Source organism: Cryptomeria japonica, chromosome 1 (genome assembly GCF_030272615.1).
Source record: "Cryptomeria japonica chromosome 1, Sugi_1.0, whole genome shotgun sequence".
NCBI classification, from domain to species: Eukaryota; Viridiplantae; Streptophyta; class Pinopsida; order Cupressales; family Cupressaceae; genus Cryptomeria; species Cryptomeria japonica.
In genome coordinates, this window is record NC_081405.1 from 190,545,015 (window position 1) to 190,568,171 (window position 23,157).

Sequence of the window (23,157 nt, forward strand, 5' to 3'; positions counted from 1 at the left end):
CATGTAATTTGCTTCATCTTGGCGAGAGATTTGTCTAAGGAAGAAACCGCTCTGGTCCCTGGGCGAGGGACAGGAGCGCCTAGGACAATATGGGCTTCACTTGGTGTTTTTACAATCTTCAAATTATCTTCAACGGACTCGTTACGCCTCCTTTGCTTGCCTCAAACTTAACACTTACTTGATCTTCGCCCAAAACCTGTCTTATAAGGAAAATCGCTCTGGTCCCTGAGAGAGGGACGGGAGCTATCACTTAAATTCGCCCTGGTCCCTGGCAGAGGGACAGGAGCGATTTTGCTTCTAGGGTCAATTTTCCTCATGATTGCGCCTTCAAGTTATATTCAACTGATAAAATGTATCTCCTTTGATCTTCTCAATTCGCGAAATCGTTCAAATCTTTCAAGGACAAGGCAATTTTGGATTTCAAGCTCCGGTCCTTCAGTGAGGGACAGGAGCAATTTTTGTCCTCCAGGCCCAAATGCTTCACTTTTCACCATGAAATGTCTTTGCTAGGGAAGATATCATCCTGCTTCATGCTATGAATAAAAGTTAATGTCTAAAAAAAAGGTCTAAAATTGTGCATATAAAGAAAATCGCTCTGGTCCTTCAGTGAGGGACAGGAGCGAATTTGACCTTCTAGGCAAAAACTTCATCATTTCATTGTTTTTGATCAAGTCTGGATGCCCTATCATGCTCATTTTGTCCTTCACCATGCCTTTGATGTCTCAATTCGTCCAAACAAGGTCAGGAATGGCTCAAATAAGTATTATCGCCCTGGTCCCTTGGTGAGGGACAGGAGCACTTCGCCTTGGTCCTCCTGGGAGGGACAGAAGCGAAATTCGCTCTGGATCCTCAGTGAAGGACAGGAGCGAAATTTGACTTTTCGAACTCTCTATCAAGATAACTTTTATGGAATATAACATTTAAGTATAAGTGCTTATACTTTAAGTTATATTCCATATATACTTTCAGGATGTTTGAGAGTGGTTTCAGACCTCCAAGAGTTATATTGCAAAATCTAGTTTTTTGAGGTTTTTCAGTTTCCAGACTTAGTCAAATTTCAGGATCAGGACCTCACTCAAGCCGGACTTGCTTATCCATGTGATCCCCTGGGCGACACTCAAAATGCAAAGGCTAACTGACAAAACCCTAAAAAACCTAAAAAGACAAACCCTAAAAATCAAAAAAAGCAAGGGTCCCCATTTGCAATGGGGCGATGTGTGAAAACGTCACAACAGGTATGCTAGAACTTCTATTAAGATTGGCAGCTTTTATTTTCCACTTCTGCAATATTCTGGAGTTTATCATTTCATCAATCTTCTCATCCTTCTTTCCTAGCAATTTTTGTGTTTTATTAGGATAATCAGATAACAAAGAAGACAAATTGATCTTGAACTGGCTTCTGCATAACTGAGGAGGAAAACCTTTCAGAACAAGATTTTTATACTTATCAATAGCATTTTGAGGAGATAACTCTATTTCTGCACAAAAATTGCTACTATTAAAGAGTCTATTCCTTTTCATAGTTATTAAAAATATGGTCCTACATAATTTGTTAGAGAAACTGTAATTGTGATGAAATTAAACTACCTACATCTACTTTCAGATAGAGAACATCTAATCCAGCTTAATAAGATATATTCTGATGCATTGAGAAGAAAAGAAATGAAATAGATAAGCTTACCTATGAGCTGACAGCTACTATGGACTCCTTGAAGAGTAACCAAATGGCCCATCAAGAATCAGAAAACCAGGTTGGTGAGCTTTGTTTGGAATTGGGCCTGACCCGTCTTCATCATCCAAGTCATCTATAGCAGCCACGTCCAAAGAGCAACAACTTGATATGAAGTTTGTAAGGAGTAGACACATAGGTGAATTTTTTAGAAGGGAAGACAAAGATACAGCTTGCAACCATGGGGCAGAAGTTATGACAGGAGATACATCTGGTTTGCAGTTGGAGATGGCTCTTGAACCTGCACTTGTTGATGACCATCCACTCACGAAAGGAGAGGTGACGGAGATCTATGAAGACATCACACAAAGGCATGAGGAAAGGACTGATTTCCTGATTTGGAGATTATGAGTTGACAGCCCTTATACGTGAAGATGATAATGTTATGGAGTCTCCTAATGTTGGCATTCAAGATTTGAGACTCAAACATGAGGCAATTATTATGGATCCAAGCCACACGAGGACTGAGTTTGTATGTTTCGGAATGGAAGATGTAAAGAAGACACAAAGTATGTGTGATGGATGGCTACAAAGAGCTTGGGAGGCAAAGTTGTTAGCTGCCCAAACAAGACAGCACTTACAAGAAGTTAAGAAATGCTGCAATTATATCGAACAATCAAGACAATGAAGAGAAGCCTATCTTCAATCACTATTTCTTCCAATGGAAGAAGATATGGAGATGGAGCATACAGTGCATGAATCTTTTGAGTTGAGCAAGCAAGAAGAACATTCAGATTGGAGTGAACAAGAAAAGAGGTCTGATTCAGAAAATTCAGTTGGGATATCTAGTTTGCATCATGAGGTTAATGAGTTTCCTCTTTTAGAGAGCCCATTGGAAGTTCGAATCATAGTTGAAGTTGGGATATTTGAGCATACACTTTGTGGACCAGCCACTAATGACATGTCTTTATGTGTAAATGAAGACATCCATAATGCAGATTTGATTGTGACACCTACTTCTTTTGGGTATGCAACTGTCCTAATATTAGGACTTGAGTCAAATAACATGGCTACTTTAATGGTGGGTGGCTGTCCTACTTGGCTAGTTATAGCATCTTCAGAATTGTCATGGCTTGCATCAGCTGATTGGTTGTGTTGGAGTGTGTTGGATCATGATTACATTGTTGATAATTGGCATGAGATGGAGACCAAATCATTGCATGGTATTGGAGACATCATTGACATCATCTTAGGCCTGATTTTCAGTTGTATGATGTTGGCATGATTTATAACAGTAGCGTTAGATGGACTGGTATGCTTCTCTATGCACATGTGAAGAGTACTTTTCTCATCATCTTGATAATCTACCAGTTTAGATGGAGGATTGTTGGTGTATTCATAGCAGGAGACATCTATCTCTTTACATTCAGCTTGGATGTTGGATGGATTTGGGTTCTAGACATTGGTGTGTTGGATGCACTGTTACAGATGGATCTTGATGATTTGCTTCATGATTTATAGCCTAGTTGTGTGTATATCAGTGTAGCGCAGCAGAGTTTGGGTAAGGCCAAGGATTGTATTGGTAAGTTTGCTAATATCATTCTGAAAATCTTTCAACTTGTGTCCAAGAGAATTAGGGAGGTAGTACTTGCAATCATGGTGCAGCATATAGCTTCCAGCAGGTATTCATATCAGCTCCTTCGATTGGTTTGGGATCCTGGTATTTGCCATTGGTGTACAAGTACAAACGACAGTCAGGCTTTGATTGTGGATTGCTTGAGGGCAAACAATCTTTGGGCCGAGAGGACTGTAATGTCCCCGATTATTAGGTGACAATTAATAAAATTGATTTTTATTAAGCTGTCAAAAAAATAAAAAATATATTCAAATGATGACTTAATATTAATTAATTTAATTAAATATTATTAATTAAATAAAGTTCTCCAAATGTGGTCGGCCTAATATTCTAGAAGCTTCTTGGAGTTCTTTATAAGGTGACTGGGGGAAGAAAGTAAAGCATGCTGGAATTTGATAAACACTGTTATGATTCCTGGAGACGGAAACCTTCAAGTGTTAGATAGAAGGGCTGGACAAAACTTCTTCCAAAAGGGTGGATTCATAACAGAGTCTACATTTGTGCCAAATTTGTGAAGTCTTCTTTCGAAGACAAATTTGCAAATAAGTTTGATTAATAAAGATATTTACAGATGTTGAGAGTTTATTGATTTTCTATCGCATTTGGTGAAACACATTTCTGTTATCCTCATTGAGCTTGATTAGTATAACAGCTGCTTTCAACATTAGCGTCCTTGAGCCATAGGTTTAATTATTTGGCATAAAAAGGAAATTAGGGATATGGCTCAATATTACTAAACCCGGTATTCATCTTTATTGGGCTTATTCAATGATTGGTGCATGTAATGTTTATTAATAATATTGCCATAGAAGTATTTTTGTCTACCGAAGGTTTATTTGCTGAGTGAGCCGACGTGAAGGAAGATATGCAAGCCAATTCGATAAAGGGAGAATATTAATTGTGTGCTATTGTATTGGCAGAAGGCCTTTAAGGCCGTGAATATTTTTTGGAACCGACCTTATGACTATGGCAAATATTAATGAAGTTTATATTTTAGGTGTTAGTAAAAGGAAGACTTTTCATTAAGAGGGAAGAATATTAAGGTCTAATCAAAGATTTATTATTGCTTTGCATGATATTTTTCTAAGGATGCCAAAGGAAAGTTATTTGATTATTAGCAAGGGTGATATGATCATATTGACTGAATATAGTTTCCATGCAAGAGCAATACTGGCTTAAGCGTAAGTCTGAATTGAAGTGCTTAGCCTGTCTGGGTTCATGAATCACGGTCATGTATCATTTCCAGGCATAATATTTTGAGCAGAACCATGGCTATCTCGGTGTGGGGATAGGAAGGTGAAAAGGCATTATGGGAGCTGTTCATTTCTCAGTGTGGGACAGATTTGGGAAGGCAATCTGGCGACAGGATGCATACCTTGGCATAGGAACTAAAGTTAGATTTCTGTGTGAATAACTATCAATATTGCTGAAGCGCTTTACAACACTGAAGCATAGATTTGTCCTCCAATGGCTGAAGGCATAGCCTCTTATCGGTACACAAGGCTGAGAAATTCTGAAGCTAAGACTGATTCTGAGTTGTTAAAGTAAAGGTTAGATCTTTCATTGAATTCTAGTTGTCATTTCCATTTATAATTTCTGCAACTACATATTCTATTCACGGACTCTTTATGTCTGCCAATTGATGTAAGAAGCCATTATCATATATGCAAACCGTTTGTGAAAGATCTTTGGAAATATATTACAAAGTTGGGTAAAAATCAGTATGGGGTATCTTTCAGAGGATGAGTTTTGTTGGTGACCGAGAATCCCAAATCCCTTAGGCTGGAAATTCTCCCAAGCGCCAAGGGTGTCAAACTTAAGAAGAAAGCCACAAAAGCTATGCTCAAGTTGGGCAACTATGGACCAACTACTAAGGTGAGTAAAACCTCCTTCACTTCTGGCTCCACTAAGCCAAGGGGGACTTCCCTAAGCTGCTGCAATAGATATCACTACAGGAAACAAACATTTATCTTGATGCAAACCATACTCAATGCATATTGTTCTTTTATTTTGATTATCACTTCATACCTATATGCTGGTTTGCAACATTCAGAGTCAGGCACCTTATTAAAAAAGATTATCTGTCATATGAAATGTCTGAAAGATGACTTTTGATAGCCACTATTGTTGTTGTACATATTTAGACATGGCAGTGAGTAAAACTTACTTCGACACAAAATTAAATGATGTTTAAGAGTAATTGTTTTACGGTGTGTTGGGGTGATGGAGGGGTTTAAGCTCATGCAGACAGGTGCCTATTCCAGCTAGGCAACAGAGTTTGGGATTCATAAAATACATGAAAAACCTAAAACCACAATAGGATACCTTAATGAAAATACACCCAGAGACTATATCTACCCAGATGCATACAAAACACTACGTTCTACACATTCAAATGAAAAGATAACAGAAATTGCATGACTTAATATTATAATAAGATCTTTTCTTCTTAGTAATCCAAAAATAAACCTGTACATTTCTTTATTTGTCTTGAGAAGATACATTTCAAAATACAAAACATCTTCCCCTTGTGCTCAAAACAGAAACGCTAGGTTTTTGCCTGCAATATTTTCCCATTTTCTAGCTGCTTTCATTTTTTTTCTTTCCTCTAACCATCATCTTCCATATCCTCCCTTCAAAGCTTTGTACCCCCTTTGCAAGTTGCGACTGAAAATGGGATGTGCAAACTTGCACGAAATCTTTAAAATCCACAAACTCGGGAGATTGCCGGAGCTGTCCATACTTCCATGTCATGTTTTTTTCTCATTTTGGTGCAAGAAATCCATCCTCAACCATTTCAACTTACAAAGCATGGGTTACGCAGTTGACGAGGGCGGGATACAAATCTCAGGTGATTCCTGTGACTTCTGACAGAAAGAAACGCCTATGTAATGGCATCAGGACCTAGGGTTATATTGCCAGTGTAATTCAAAAAGAAAATGCTTTTCCATTACAAGGAATATTTCGTTTGCTGAAAATTATACCCTAATAAAACAAGCCCTGAACAAAAATAAGTTTAAAGCCTAAAAGGATAAAGAAAAAACAGCAGAAGAAAATCTAACCTGAGCTATTTTGGCAGAGAGTGTTGTACATGGATTTGACATCTTTTTCGAGCAAGGGGCCCCGTGCTAGCAAAGCTTGTATGAGTGTGTGATGTCTAGCATCCAGGTTGGCCATTGAATGGTTCCTGCCAGTCTCGGATTTTCGCACGGATTCTGAATTTTATAGAAAATTCGTAAGGACTTGCATAATTTTGCTACTCAAGTGGATAAAAAGTATACAATTCCTTTTTCTAAAATGCAAGAGGAAACCTAAAGCAGGTAGGTATATTGCTGTCTCGTGCTTCTGTAAGAGTTTTCTGTCCGCAGAAAGTTTTCCCGCAGGACTCGGAGCCAAACCAAACTCAAATACTTTCGAATTATAGGAGCTATAGGACAAGGGCATCCGTTACCGCTCTGTTTCAATTATCGTCGTCGTCCAGCTCTCAAAATTAATTTTAAAGAGATTAAAAAAATATAATTAAGAGTCTTATAAATTTCATATGTATTAATAGTCAAATTTTTGGATTTTAATTGAAGGATTTGTGTATGAATAGTGCATCATGCTTGGCATTTGTGTAAAGTATTGGTCATTTTTAAGCTGATACGCTTTTAGTGGGGCCTTTTGCCCTCCAAAGTGTAAGATAATCCGGCGAGTGATGCTTTCCGGTGATCGGCTATTTTTCTCGACGAGCGGCAGGTATTCCATCGGAAAAATTGCTTTCCGACGGGTTTTTCAGTGAACGTTTTTTTTTCGAGAAACTTCACATTTCCCTGAACATTGAAGGCTGCATGCTTTATCATTTATTAACATTTATTGCATCTTTTAGTGTGTCGTCCATCTCTAAAACTAGGGTTTTGTTCGAGGCGAACTGTTATAACTTTGGTTTTAGGGCAAGTGGTGTCTTTGTTGATAACAGCCACTGGATTCTCCTCCTTTGAATTTGCATGGCGAGGTCTGACTAAAAATTTGCCTTTCAGTGGATTGTGTTTGGAAGCATAGTCATCCAGTGCGGTAAAGGGCGTCGGGTAATGCACATCTCCATTCTTCAATCTATTCTTAATTTTCTTGAATTCTTATAGTTTACCCTTTTCTTGTCAATAAGGATGAACAAAAAATTTAATGTATAGGGCTGAAACTAGGCATCAGTTGCAATTCTTTTGAGAATTTCCTTCTTCTTCTTTGTTGATATAATCAGATTAACAAGGAAGTCATATTTGTACCTAGATTAGATCTATTTCAGGGCCCCTTGAAGTAATGATTTATTAGGTCAATATCAATTAACAAAATATTCATAGATAGGGTTTTGCATTGTAATTATGTGATGGAATCCAGTAATTATGGGTCAAAATGGTAGTAACTCTTAAAAATGATTTGTATTGTCCCTATGATTTTTTTCTTTTTATTGTGACAGTTTAATTTGGGTATTCATTTAATATCCTTGTGGCAAACCAGCAATACAATTCAAACCCTTTCACTCTTTGCAGATCGGTGATGATGAGTTTGGGCACAAGTTGGTTGGAATTTTAAGGGAGAATGGTGTGGATGACAGGGGACTATTGTTTGACAGTCATGCTAGAACAACGCTTGCATTTGTGATAGTGCACAGTGATGGAGAACGAAAGTTCATGTTTTTTCGCAAACACAAACTCGTTCAGAAGCTATTAATGTTGTGAATTTGACACACAAATATAAATTGTCTGGATGTGGTCACTGCTATGAAGATGAAGAAAATTGGGTCTGGATGTGGTCATTGTTATGAAGATGAAGAAGACTAGAATATGAGCCAAATCAGACCCTGAGGCTTGGCGTCTGCAATATGTAGAAAAGAATTGATAAAAACAGATTGAGGAGGTAGTTTTCTTTTTAGAAATATGATTTGTCCTATTTGATTTTCCATCAAGCATATTTAACAACCAAGATACAATTTCAGTTTGCCATTTTCTATCTATGGAGGCAAGGGTTTGATTCCTTTTAACCCTCCTCAATATCACTCAAAGAATTGAGGCAACCCATGCTTTAGCCATGCATTCCAAATTTATAAACCGAGATACAATTTCAGTTTGCTATTCTCTATCTATGGAGCTAAGGGGTTAATTCCTTTTACCCCTCGTCAATATCACTCAAATATTTAGGTCATCCTTATTGTAGCCATTTTTGCATGTGTCTCTTTGGGTTGCCACAATTACTCATACACAAATACATTTCCAGTTATCTTGTTTCTCGCACGTTAGGGCTGCAGCAGAAAATCTTGCAATTATTTGAATGTTGAAGTGCTACTGGTTTATCGAAATGTGCATGTGGGAAGTCATAATATTACATCTGACAAAAGTTTGCTTTCAACTATTTTTAATGGATTGCCAAACCCTATTTCAAAACTCCCATTTTGACATACTCTAAGATTAAGCTACCAAGTTGTGTTGAATTTTTCTGGACACCTGCTAGTTGCATTTGCTTAATAAATCTCCAATTGCTTCAGCAAAGCTCATTTTATGCATTTCCAGCAATGATTGCAGGTACTTCCAATCAATCAATTTATGTGCCTACTCTATACCTACATAATATGCCTAAATGTCAAACAAGGTATTTGATTGAAATTGTACTACTACCATTAGGGGTGAAGCTCATGTTTGTTGCTAAAGAAAGTTTCTCCTCAACCCTTGGAGCTGTTGGAACCTGCAACCTGCTATCAACCATATAGACCATCAGTGAGTGATCATTTCCATAATGAGTTGTTGCTAACTGCACCATCTTCGTGGAGTTATTATAGATCTCCCATTTGCTTTGTGATGTTTTCCATATATTGCTTGCAGCCTTGTAGGTATTGGGCCCCTAAAGAATTAATCAAGTTGAAGCCATAAACGCTTTCTTCTCAACCACTTTTAACATTCTATGCAGCCACAAGCATGATCATATGGCATAATCCATCTCAGGAGCAATGACAAAACATCCAAACATAGAACCAATTCCAAGCTGAAGAAGAGCTTGCACGATTACACAATACTCAAACAGGATGGAAGAAATGAACACCTACAGCTGCTTATAAATGCAATGTTTTCCACTCATTATTGAAGATCCTCCTCTTATTGGCAAGGCCATTCACACATTTATCTTTTGAAACTATTGCATTCTTTGTTTTCCAATGCAACCTAGATAGAAAATGAAGGAAATTTTTCAGTTTCTTTCAATCAGGATAAAAGAGTAAAGCTCTTCCTTTTTAATTGAGATGGTTGATTTGTTTGTTTTTCCTTGGATGTTTCTTCTGTTTCTCATGATAAATGTCGCAAAATTTGCATTCACAAGCATTTTTTGCATATAGTCATGTTTGGGTATCTTCCAAAAAGGGAATAGTCCAGCAGGCCCTTGATGATGGTTACCAATGACGGACAAACTACAATTTTTCCACAATCTGTTCTATATTCTAGTAAATATTTATGGAAACAACTGTGTAGGATCAAAAAACATTTGTTTCCTAAAATCTTTATCAAAAAGGTGCCACTATGTACGGTTTTTAAAATCTCTCATTACTATATTAATATCAATATAGAAAGAAAATGTTGTCCTAATGATTATTCTGGATAGAAAAGTTGTTAAAACATTTTTCTGACCATCCCTTTCTTTTCACTTAGGACTGGTATAACGGTGACTTAATCAAGGTGCTTTTTCGTTATCTATGGAATTTAATAAGAAATAGATTGAAAAATGATTGGTACAAATACTTACATACTATGTTTCATAGCAAAAGTTTCAACATTTGTTTTCATCTTTATCTGCCTTACATAACTTTTAATTTGTCTAACACTCATGGAAATTGAATATATACATCATTTTCTATTCCTTGCATTCCTGGCATATTTTCCTTTATTTGCTTTCTTTCTCTATGCCTTTACAATCACACCTATCGGCCTCCTGTTGTAGGCACTCCCCCTGCAACTGCTAGTTTAGGTGGTTGTAGTGAACCGTGATTGGAGTACCTTTAAGTAGCTATCGGCCAACACTTTGAAATGATCTTTTTTTACGTTTGTGCACATAACAGATCCCAAGCATGCATCATTACTACCCAAAAGATAGAACAATAATTATAAACACTTAAGTCAAATACAGAGACAACAAAAAAAATCATCAAAATCTGATGTAATTAAAAATAGCAAGACACTAGTTTTTGCTTACATGATTTTTTATTTTTTTTCTATTTTTGATTTTTTTTAATATGAGTCTGACATTTTGCTTTAAATACATCACCCAGTAGGAACTATTTTGACTTCTTATTATTTATTTGTTGACAAATATTATTGTAATGAAATTTTTTAACTATTTATTAATATTTATATTTATTACCTAGTTGATTGAATGTCAAAAAACTAATTTAAAATAAATATGTTTTAACTTTATATTTTAAATTTTATTAATATTGATGTGGTTAGTTATAAAGATTCATTTAGTAATTGTCTTTATTTTAGTCAAAGATAATTATTTTTATATATAAAATATAATTTTCAACAATACAAATGTAATTACTAACTAGCATACCTATATAAAGGAAAATCTATGTAGAAAATGTCAAGAGATGTCATTTGACATAAAAAAAAACAAGGTCATGTTGCTACAAATTTTGTGCCAAATGTTGGCAGGATTATTTTGTTTTGCTTATGTTGTGTAAATTACTTTGCTTTCAACCTAGATACTTAAATTGTTGTATCCCTGATTGTAGGGAAAATTGAATGGATTTAGGTATATAATGGGTATTTTGCATTAGATGAATGGATAAGTGTAAGAAATGTGTGGATAATGTGAACTTATAAAAGTATGTGATTATATGGATATGGTAAGGGTTAATTATGTATTAATGTTTGTATATAGAGATAGGTATAAGATACAACAATGAGAATATTTAATAAACTATTGTTCCATTGATCATTATGTACATGTATTAATATTTTTTCTAAAATGGGCATAAAAATTTAATGGCAAATGACATCTTAAAATGATTGTGTATCTCAAATTATGTAACTCACAACAATACATGTAAAGAAAACATTAAAAATATGAAGGGAGTGAAGGTTCATCTCTCTACATGCCTCTCCCTCCCTCCCTCATTCAATACCTCTCCATCCCTATATCCCTCCCATAGAGAGAGAGAGATAGGAGATAAAGAGCTCTCTCTCTCTCTCTCTCTCTCTCTCTCTCTCTCTCTCTCTCTCTCTCTCTCTCTCTCTCTCTCTCTCTCTCTCTCTCTCTCTCTCTCTCTCTCTCTCTCTCTCTCTCTCTCTCTCTCTCTCTCTCTCTCTCTCTCTCTCTCTCTCTCTCTCTCTCTCTCTCTCTCTACCTACATATGCCTCCCTCACTCCCACACCCACTCTCTCTCTCTCCCTCCTCAATTTATTTACATACTTCATCCCTTAATCACTCCCTCCCTCATTTCATCTTTATTTATCTATGTCCCTCTCTCTACTTGAATATATACTTACCTTTATCTCCCTACAAGCCTATACCCTAAACCACATGCATTCTAACCTATATCCTATGTAACCTCAACCTTAAACCTTATACCCTCCACTCTATACCCTATACCCTCAATCTTAAACCCTAGAGAGTGAGAGGAAAAGTAGTATGGAGAGAAGGTGGTAGAGAGTGAAGGGAGACAAAAATTCGAGAGGGAGAGAGGGAGAGGTAGGTAGTGAGAGAGGAGGAGGGGAGATAGAGAGAGAAGGGGTAGAGAGGGAATGATGGAGGGATGCAAACAAAGAGGGGGGTGGGAGAGAGAGATATGTAGAGAAAAATAGGTGGGTAGGGAGGGAGAGAAAGGTATGAGGGAGATAGAAAGGGACAACTATGTAGATAAATAGAGGTAGGGAGGGAGTGAAGGGGGTGTAAAGAGAGAGAGGAGATAGATAGTAGAGAGTGAAGGGTGAGAGAGAGAAATGTAGAGAGATAGTTCTATATCTTGGGGGAGAGAGGAGAGAGTGAGATACAAAGAGGTAGAGAGAGGGGATAGAGGAAAAGTGATGGGGAGAGAGATAAGTCTAGAGTTTGGCAAAGATAAAGAGAGTGAGATAGAGAGAGCGAGAGAATGTTGATAGAAGCATGTTGGTTACTTAAATTTGACTGTCTAAAAATTTATAAGATCTTTAAAAAACTAGAATTTGTATTATAACTCCTAGGAATTTGAAACCACTTTCAACCATCCTACCAATATATACATGAAATATAGTTTAAAGTATACTTTAGCATGACTTATACTTAAATGTTGTATTTCATGTATATATTCAAATGAAGAGAATTAAACCAACTTGAAGACAAAGATGTGGAGTTAGAAAAATTATTCTACCCAAAACATAAGCGCATTCTAATGCACTCACACTATGGCCTTATAGTGACCAAGCCTTTGGCTAAATTACTCCAAGCCTTAACGTGAGCATGTTATAATGTGCTCGCACTATGCTTCAATGGGGGCCAAAAATTTAAGTGGTAACTTTTTGGTCCCCCATCTTGGTGCACTTACACTTACCACATTTTTCATCTAATAGTGTATTACGATACTAATTGACAAAAGACATGGATTGCATTGAGTTCAAAGGTATGTTTATCAAAAAAAATCAAAAAATCATTTTATGTTTTCAATTATTCATATTTTCTACATCATTACACCATTGCTAATAAATTGTTTGGGAGTAGTTTTAGATGTGGGCATTCTTTGTTGTTTAACTTTTCTCATCATTGTTTATGAAAGACTCCCTTCTCTAAACCACACATTTGATTTAAACTAAAAATTTGAAACATTAATCGGTGGTTTCTTACAACAGTCTCTTTCGATAAACAATACACTTTCTTTGCTCATTATTTGTGTGTGGGGAGAGAGGATACGAGTATCCACTATCCAAGTATCATAGGCATTGGACTATATATTGAGTTATCACATGTGTTGGCTAGGAAAATGTGTATGGTGTTACTACCTTTTGAGATATAAGTCTTATTGATTAGTTTAATATGCCTCTCTTTTAAAATCCAAATGTTACTATTTGTTCTTTCCATGTGGTTGTGAGGCACCACATATGTCATTTGGGACATTTCTAGACCCATATATCCATTATATACCCCTTAAATATCCCTAAAACTCTTCTAATTTGCCTAAACAAGCTATAAAATAGTAAAATATTATACAATAAAAGACAAATTCATAGGAATAAGATACTTAAGAGTCATAATGAAAGGATGCGGTGGAAAGGCATTACAAAGATGCATAAAGAGGGAAAATGGGAGATAAGAGTGTGGAATACTATGAAGTATATATATAAGGATTGATCCCATTATGTAATGGTTAAGTTGTGGCATTGTTAATGGTGCTACCAAGGTTCAAATCCTTGGGCTTTGTGCCCCTGCTAGGAACTTGCAGGTCTTGGCTATTGTGGTTGTGTTAATGTTGAGGATGAGGTCCCTCATTTATGGCCTTATTGGTCCATAGCTATAGTCAAAAGCATTCACTGATCACACACACACACACACACACACACACACACACACACACACACACACACACACACACACACACACACACACACACACACACACACACACACACACACACACACACACACACACACACACACATATCATGATAAATATATTATAATACATGTGTAAGACATTAAAGTACATTAAGATATGATGTTATTGGTTTAAATTTGAATGTGTGTGATTTATTATAATTTGGCTTATAATTAATGCATATATAAGTGCTCTTTTTTTGTTGCATCACACCAAGGTTGACTACATATAATAGAATATTAAACCTTACACTTTGGTCAAGGGTTTTCCCTCAACATTGGTTCCATTGTGGGAACTTGGTTGTTGCATAAGGAGGGAAATTATATAAGAAATAAATTATTGTTAAAAATTTGAGAAGTAAAAAAATGGAATTTTTTTTCTCAAGTAAATGTAAACCAATGGGAAAGATTAAGATAGAAAACGAGGATTCAAGGCATGCAAGAGATATTGTTTAAGAATAATTGATGAAAGTTAAACGATGTTGTTTAGAATTTATAGCAAGGATAGGGAAGTTAGAAAAAGATAAACATGAATTATTATGTCAAAATAAAATTATTGAACAAGAATTGAAGGAAGATAAATTAGACAATGAAGATCTACAAAAAAGTCAAATTTTCTTCTTGAGTTAGCTAAAGAGATGATAGAAGATGAGAAAAGGGAAAAATATTTAGGGAAGGGTGTTTAATTAGAAATGAAAGAAGAAAATAATCAATTAGATCAATTTCTTACAACATGTAAAAAGGAAAATTAATGCTTAAGGTATGAGTCTACACTATGTAATGCCTCATGGATACAAATGATTTGTGTTATCCATTTCATGAATCATGTAACAAATTTTATATAGCTAAAGCCTCTTTTGATAAAAAAATAAATTTAAGGTTGAAGATACTGATGATTTTGAATCTACGAGTTTTGATAGTTGTGATGATAATGATAAAGAATGTTATCCAAAGAATGTTCGTTTTAAGATGATGGGGAGAATAGTATATGCGAGAGAAGCTTATAAGCCTATTGTACCAAGTGTGAGAAAAAATATTGAAGTACATGTAAATAGAAAAGAAGGTGATCTCACATGTAAAACAAGTTCTAATAAATCTATTCAAGAAATGCAATGTTCGAGCATTGTCATAGGCAATGACATTTTAAAGAAATGTGTTGGGATCTTCATCCTCATAGTCTTTATTGACTAAAGACACATTCTAAAAATATGTGTTTGAATAGAGAGTTGAAGAAAGAATCTATGAAAGATTATATGGAAATGGATTGTGGATGGATTGATGGATCCAACTAGAAAAAGATAACATATATGCTTAAGAGTTTGTACAATCATAATATTCATATGTAAAAAATGATAGAATTCAAGATAAAGTTAAATATTTGAGAAGAGATAGAGCGCGCTAAGGTAGGTGTTGCTAAACATGCCAATAGGGTGCTACTAAAAAAAGAAAGAAGAACAAGAGAAAGACTACAATACAAACATGTCATAAAAAAAGAGGGTTTCCACTAAGGAAGAACCATGGAAATAAAGGCATTCATGAAAGATACAAGTGTTTTCACCAAGTTTTCTTTGAACAAGACAATGGTTTAGGCTTGGGGAGAATGTTGGTCGGAAATAGGGTTGTGAGGCACCACATATGTCATTTAGGTCATTTCTAGACCCATATATCCATCATATACCCCTTAAATGGCCTTAAAACACCTCTAATATGCCTAAATAAGCTATAAATTAGTAAAATATTATATAATAAAAGGAAAATTCATGGGAATAAGAAAATTAAGAATTATTATGAAAGAATATGATGGAAAGGCATTATGAAGAGGTATAAAGAGGATATATATTGAGGGAAAAGTGGGATATAAGAGTGTGCAATAGTGTGGAAACATGTGTGGAATAATATGAAGTAAATATGTGGGGGAATAAGGATGTGATTGTGTATTGGTAACTACTACCGATATGGGGGTAGCTCCCTTTTATTAAAATTGATAAAATATTACATTACAGGAAAAGGTGTTGAAAAAATCTAATCTAACACTGTAGTCTAAGTACCTATTAATATGTATGAGAGAATATATCAAGGTTCTTCTTAGTGAAGTGATTCAACTCTGAAAGGTCATTCATTTCCACTCTAGACCTGAAAAATGGACCAAACTAATTGCATTTCATTCTCCTTCCCTTACTTTTCTAGGTCAAAGGTTTCAGACAATAATATGATAACCATGCCCTCTTCAATTTCATCCAATCCTACAGAAATAGTGGGCCAATTGTATACCACCACCAATTTACTCCCAATTCAATGACCCCATTTCCTGGAGCCCAACATTTGGATGATTGGGGGACAAAAATGTTTTTAGATTAGCCCATCATGGACATGACCCTACCCACCAAAACCACCTCCCACCCCCAAGAAAATCACTTGCATGACTTAGTTTCTCTCACACAGAAGAATTTGCCTGCATTGCTCCTCTTTAGTCTCCTCTACGCAAGAATAATCAACCCCAAAGATGAATACCATATTCTCTTCCCTCCTCTATACTTGATCTCTTTGATCCAGCTCTTGGCTCATTGCATAAACATTACAATCATGCTGCCCCTATTTATGTTTTCCCATCTACTTATTTTCCCTATCTTTCTCCATCGATCGAATCCCAATGAAGAGATTTGTTTCTAACACCATCCTTCTCTCCTGCTAAAATGGGCTTGTTGTGTCCTTCAAGAGTTTGTATCCACACTATCATTATTTCTTATAAACTATGAAGCTTGTGGTCTATGTTACGTCCATCACTCATCTCTACATATAACCTACACAGCTTCATCAAATCTCTGATGCCATATCTTACAATCAGTCTCCCTTGATTAGGCATTGACGGTCTCTTGCTTATCTCAAGTGAGATCTCTCTTATATTTGTGATTAGTTTGTGATGTTTCTAGATAAAATCATGATCCCTTCCTCACGCAAATATTGATGTAGAGATCTTCTAGTATGAAAGCCAAAAAATCTTTCAAGTCTACATTACATACCTAAACATCAAGATTAGTCCCTAGGAATCTCTGCCCATAATCTTCATAATATCTTCCAATCCAGTACTATATATCATCCCATAATGAACATTTCCAACCTTCCATATTGATGGTGATCATCTTTCAAGATTTTATTCAATATCCTTCACTGTTTCCTTCTCCTTTTACCACATTTGTGTACATAAAACTAGCGTTTCTATCTTTTTATTCCCTCTACAAAAATTATCCTCTTTATTATGATTTTTTATATGCCCATCCAATCCATATGTTCCTTGTTTTGGTGAACCATTAGACATTTATCCATCAACCACCTTCCTGCTTCTTGAGCTTGTTTTGTTTGCTTCCATGATAGCAAATCGAACCTCTTTGTACATTCGAATCTTCATTGGTGATCATGTTGTAAGCCTAGGGTCGAATGTCTTCAATTGTACAATCTCTTACATATCCTTAGGTCCATAATATACTTATTAGCATTTCCCTCTATGTGATTGGATGCCCTTTTCCCACGGGCCTTTCAATGTGCCAATTTCTTATAAGGATTCTATTAAGATATATGATTGCAAGCTCCTTTGCTCAATCAGTCAAAACTTAAAAATTATCCTATATAACTATTCTCCAGATGTTTATACGAAGTTATATTTTTGTCAAATGAATTGAACTAGAGTCTTAATATGTACACCTTGTCTCATCCTGTAGCTTACTTATTAGATCCAACCATCCATCCTTCAAATTGTAAACTATCTCTTGTCTTTCTTGTTCCACACCTTTATTGGCTAGCATATTTGTTGTGCCATTTGATTTCCTAAAAACATGAGTGATTAAAATATTTCCTAACTTTCGCATAAATTTTCTAATCTTTTCTATCCAAATCTTTAATTTCGAATTATGTATTTGATTCATACACATCACATTGATGAAAATTTGTGAATCACCTTCTATGTCAACATCTCAAATGCCCTTGAAAGGGCCATATCATTTCCCCTCTTTCATTTCTAATCATACACCCAACCCCAGCTAGACCAAGGTTCCCTTTCACTATCCTGTCAAAGTTTGATTTGTATCTTCCTTCTTTGAGAGCCTCCCATTTAAGAGTTCTTCTATCCTTTGTTTTATTGGTAATATTTTTTCATAACTCCTTCATGTTCTTCCATTTCTCTCTTATCTCTCTATCTCAACTTATGAATTTTGATATTTTCCTAGTATCTTTGGTATTGACTACCTCACAAATTGCCTCCTCTATTTTACTTATTAATTCATTCACCTTAATTTTTTGTCACAAAAGATCCTACAATTCCTCTATTTCTATAAGTGCTAAACAACCATCGATGGGGTCGTAATCCATATCTCTTTTCATCAATGATGTTGCACAACCAACCAAATTTCTAAGAATTTGAACAAATCCTAATTCCTCGAGGTCATCCATCCCAATGAGTATTGTAACCAATCCTAACATGTTAAGGCATAAGGACATCCTAGCATAATATGATCTATTGTTTCTTTATTTTTGTAGAATAGCTCACATCTATGTGGCCCTACCATTCTCGATCACATCATTCTTTCTTATGAAGAGCAGTCCACAAAACACCCCCACCTTGGATAATATATTTTTTCTCCACCACATCTTTGTTGGCCATTCGACACACTCCTCAGCTACATTTTAAATTTAATACCCCAAATTAACATTGTATTCATCTGACTTCACCCCACACCATATTATTTCATCCTCTTTCTTTATTAGCATCATTTTCCTTTCCTATAGTATATGTCTTATTCAATCTGCAACCTCCTTTAAAAATGGAATTGGAGGGAAATTCATTCACCCATAATCCTTTTTTATTCCCCAACCACATAAGTTTTTGTATGATCTACAACTTTACTCCCAAATATTTTTATTTCTCATTCGATTTCACTATTGTAGTTTACTAAAGACAACAAGAGAATCATGCTATTCGAAGAGTCGTGCCAAAAAAATTCCTTCTTCCCATTGTTGATTGATTTTCCATTTTAAATGATCTGTGATGACTCTTCTATTTTCTAGCATAAATTTCCATACTGTAGACCCTCCATTAGTGTTGGTTATTGTGAGGATTCTATTGGGGTTGTCATTATCTAGATACTTTTTTCTAAACAGTCTGACACCACATATTTTCAAGATTCATGTAATCTTCCAACTGATTTTGGACCCTAGTGTTAAATTTTGTTGATTCATTGTCCTCAAACCTACACCTCCTCCAACTTTTGAATGACATATATTTTCCCAACCTATCAAAGGAATTCTTCTTTCTTCATTTTCTCCATTTGATAAGAATTTCTTCAAAAAAAATGTTGATCCCATTACTCACTTTCCTAGTCAATCTGAAGCAAGACATTACATATATCAGTATTATAGATAGCACAACCTTGATCATTAAGATTCTACTTGAAAGGGACAACCAATTATTTCTATTTCTACATTTACTCAACGTGTCTTCCTAGTGGGAAGATTTGCACACCCTTGAGAATAAAGGAGCCTCCAAGTATTTTGTTGGAATTTCTGATATTTGAATCCTAATGTTTGAGTTATCCTCCTCTACAAAACCTTTTTAATGTTAAAAAAGTATATCTCTAATTTGTCCTTATTAATGCTTTTCCCTGACACCTTGGTGTACTTATTCAATGTGGCTCAACTGCATTAGGTGTTGACTCCCCAAAAAGATGGTGTCATCAACATACTACACACGTGTGATGGGATCTATTCCTTCTGCAACATTGATTCCTTTCTATACATTTCCCTCCTTGAGTTTCCTAAAGTGTATTTCCATTGCCTTTTCCATGATAACAAACAAAAGGGGAGACAAAAGATCTCCTTGCCTCAATCCATTTGTGGCACCAAAAAAATCCACATAGTGATCCATTAAGAAGCACTAAAAACCTAAGAGTAGAGATGTAGTTCAAGATGATTCTTATCCACTTATTATTGAATTATCCATCATTGCTAACGGAAAGTTCTATTATACCCTATCATAGGATTTTCTCATATCAAGCTTGATTATCATTCCCTTCTTTCTTTCTTCCTTAATGCTATGCAGTACCTCTGATGCCACTATTATGTTGTCCATGATTTCTCTTCCCCGTGCAAAGCCAGTATTTTATTCTGATATAATTTTTCTCATTATACCTTTTAACCTATTCGCCAAGGCTTTAGCAATTATTTTGTAAGAAATGGGTCTATAATCTATAAGGGTTTTACATTCTAATTTATTTGGTATTGGAACGATGGTTGTATTAAGTATATATGTAGCATCTTAAATTGTACTCCCTTACAAATTTGTCCCCATCTGGGCCCTCACCTTGGCGTTCATCCCCCAAGGCCTGATTAGAGCCCTGATTCTACTCACACATGCAACAAACTCAATATTTTCATCATATGCACTTTCTCCTCCAAAATCCTGAGTCCCTAATTGGCTAGGACCAGAGCACCCATACCTTGGTCCCCCCAATGAGGGCCCATTTTGGGGCCTCACAATGGTAACATGAAATGGGTAGGAACTTAGATCCCATGTTGGCTCATGTCATAAAATCAAGCATTCAAATTCAAGTGAGCAAGTAATCAGTCTTCTTCCAAGCATCAAAGCAAAAGTAAAGCCAAGCTTCAAGCATTGGAGATGACATTGATGTTCCACGTTTAATGAAGACTACATGAAACCCTAATTACTTATGAAGATAAACAAAACTTCAAAAAAAGGCATATCATTAGTTTTTCAGACATTTTCAACATTTCCCTCAAAAGGAAATCATTTCCATTACAATACTTTATTTACATTTCAATTCTATTTCATGGTTAATTCCAAAACTGAGGTTTGACCAAAGGCAAACTTCTATTCTCAACCATTTTCCCTTCTCTACTGTGTGCAGGAACAGGTATAGAGTTACAATTTTCAAGATCGATATTATTCACAGAGATGAACATGTTTCCCCTTGGACGATGAAAAGTTCAAAGGACCAGAACAACGAGCATTCCTGTCCGGACAATTTAGGATGACCTTTGGGAACAAATTCGAACATTCACATATTATTCAATTCCAAGTTCATGGCTTTGTTTGGCGACTATAGCTCACTATTTATGAATAATTGCTTCAATTTACATACATTTACCCTAATTTTAGCTTTAATTAATTCAAATCAATTCAATCTAAAGGGAAAGAAGAGGCACATCTAAAACCCTAGGAATTAGATCAAAATCTAGATCTTTTAGACTTAGATATATCAAATTCCATCCTTTACTAATGTAAATAGTCTCTAGGCAAAAATTAGTGATTTTCCTACATTAATGGGTTAAAACCTAATTTTTCACCACTTTAAATTTTGGTGAACCTGACATCTTACACCTTAATTTCTGATTTATGCTCTCAAATCTAATTATTCATGCATTTCAAATTCAAATTTACATTTGCAAGTTTAATTTTGAATTGAATATTCATAAATTTAGAGGTTAAATTCATAAAAACCCTAATTTTTAATTCTAAAATTGAACTAGTGGGCTGCCTAATTTGGATTAATTATTTTAGATCCGATTATTTATGCAATTTAAAATTCAAATTTGCACTCATAGACCTAATTTCCAATTGAATTACATAAATTTAGTAGTTGAATTCACAAAAACCCTTTATAATTCTAATTTTTTTTTGTGGGTTGCATAATTTTTTAATTTTATTTTTAGATCTGATCTTTATGATATGCTATACTATGATTTAGAGGCATTTATCTTTCAAATTCACAAATCAAATTTCTCAATTAGTTGGTTAATCAATCACTTTCATAAAATTTTGCATTGTTTAATCACAATTTTTTATTCAAATTCAAATTTCCCTCCTTTGTGCATGATTTTTACTACCATTAGTCCTACCTACAATATTCCTATGAGAATAAACTGTAGAATCAAGGCTTCCCAAGTTTTAATCGGTAAGGATATGGAGCCTAATTTGGATAACTTATTTCATAATTCTCATGATGTGGATGAATCACTAACTAGGGTTTCTATTGACCAATTGGAGAATATTGAAAATGGATTTAAAAATCTTCAACAATGGAAGAGTCAACAATACTTGGAAAGTAAGGCAATCCCATTGATTGAAGGATTAAAAAGAATGGTTCAAAGTAATAAAATTGGTGTTGATTTGTTGTGTGGCCTTGCTCATATTGTTGATACTGATATCATGCCTATCAAAAATTGTGTTGAAGTTCTTGGTTACACTCAAGCTTCCAGTCAAGTCAATCATTCCATTCCTATGCCTACATCCTCGCCTAGTGTGCCTACATCCATATATTCTATCATTACTACTTCCACATAAAATGTTAATCCTACACATGTTAGTCAAGGGGGAAACTTTTTTAATCAAAACTCTTTTATACCTCCTTCCACGAGTCTTCCATTTGTGACCCACTCATCTCCCATACCTACATATCATAGTGTTCCACCTCTGTACTCTCAACCTCAACCTACATACAACAATGCTCCTCCATCCCAATCCAACATGTTCAATTTTTTAAGGACCTACTAGTCCTAACCATATTCAAACTATCATAATCAAATCCCTTTAAAGTATAACATGCATTAATGCAGATGAATTTAAATTATCATTAACATAAATGCAATATTTAACAATCTTACATAAGAAATGAAGTTGAAGTAAGGTAAGAATTTGAAATATTATATCCAAGTTGATAAATAATGCAACCTATAGTTAGTGTGCATGTGAATATAGATAAATCTATCAACCTTAATTTTAACTTCATCATAACCATCCATCCTAAGCATTAAGAATTCATAAAGGAAATAAAATAAAAACATCAAAACAAACACATAAACAATGAGTCATGCACATGATGAACACACGTTAGTAGATCAGTGGGTTAGTAGTTTTTCTTACTTTTTGTTAGTTATACTTTATATGGTGACCTCCTATCGCATCTTTGATACTAAACCTCATAGGTCCTTAACATAGCTCACATATCTTATTCATGAGACCATACTAGTCAATTACAATAATGATACAATACAATATACATAGGACTTTACAATGTCATAAAAATGAATCTTTGTCTCTAGATGTAGTGTCTTTCTTGCCATCAGGCTCACCTCCATTTGCAATCTGGAAGATGGACATATGACCTAGGTGTTTTATCTGCCCAACCAAATGAAGCTTACGCTTCTCAGTGCTCATCTCATCCCTCACAATGAAGTTTCCTAGCAAACCGACATCAACTTCT

At 35.2% G+C, this 23,157-nt stretch overlaps 1 protein-coding gene across 3 annotated transcripts in view; it reads right to left on the reverse strand.

Annotated features, from left to right (window-relative positions):
• LOC131070124 (uncharacterized) overlaps positions 1–6,799 on the reverse strand; it is a 90,855-nt gene extending 84,056 nt beyond the window's left edge. For all 3 annotated transcript variants that reach the window (XM_058005648.2, XM_058005647.2, XM_058005646.2), the window contains exons 1-2: positions 6,617–6,799; positions 6,368–6,520 (exon numbers count right to left, since the gene is read on the reverse strand). In XM_058005648.2, the coding sequence (XP_057861631.2) occupies positions 6,368–6,520; positions 6,617–6,749 (286 nt within the window). In that variant the 5' untranslated portion in view covers positions 6,750–6,799. The remainder of the gene's footprint in view (positions 1–6,367; positions 6,521–6,616) is intronic.
• Between the last annotated feature and the right edge of the window lie 16,358 nt (positions 6,800–23,157).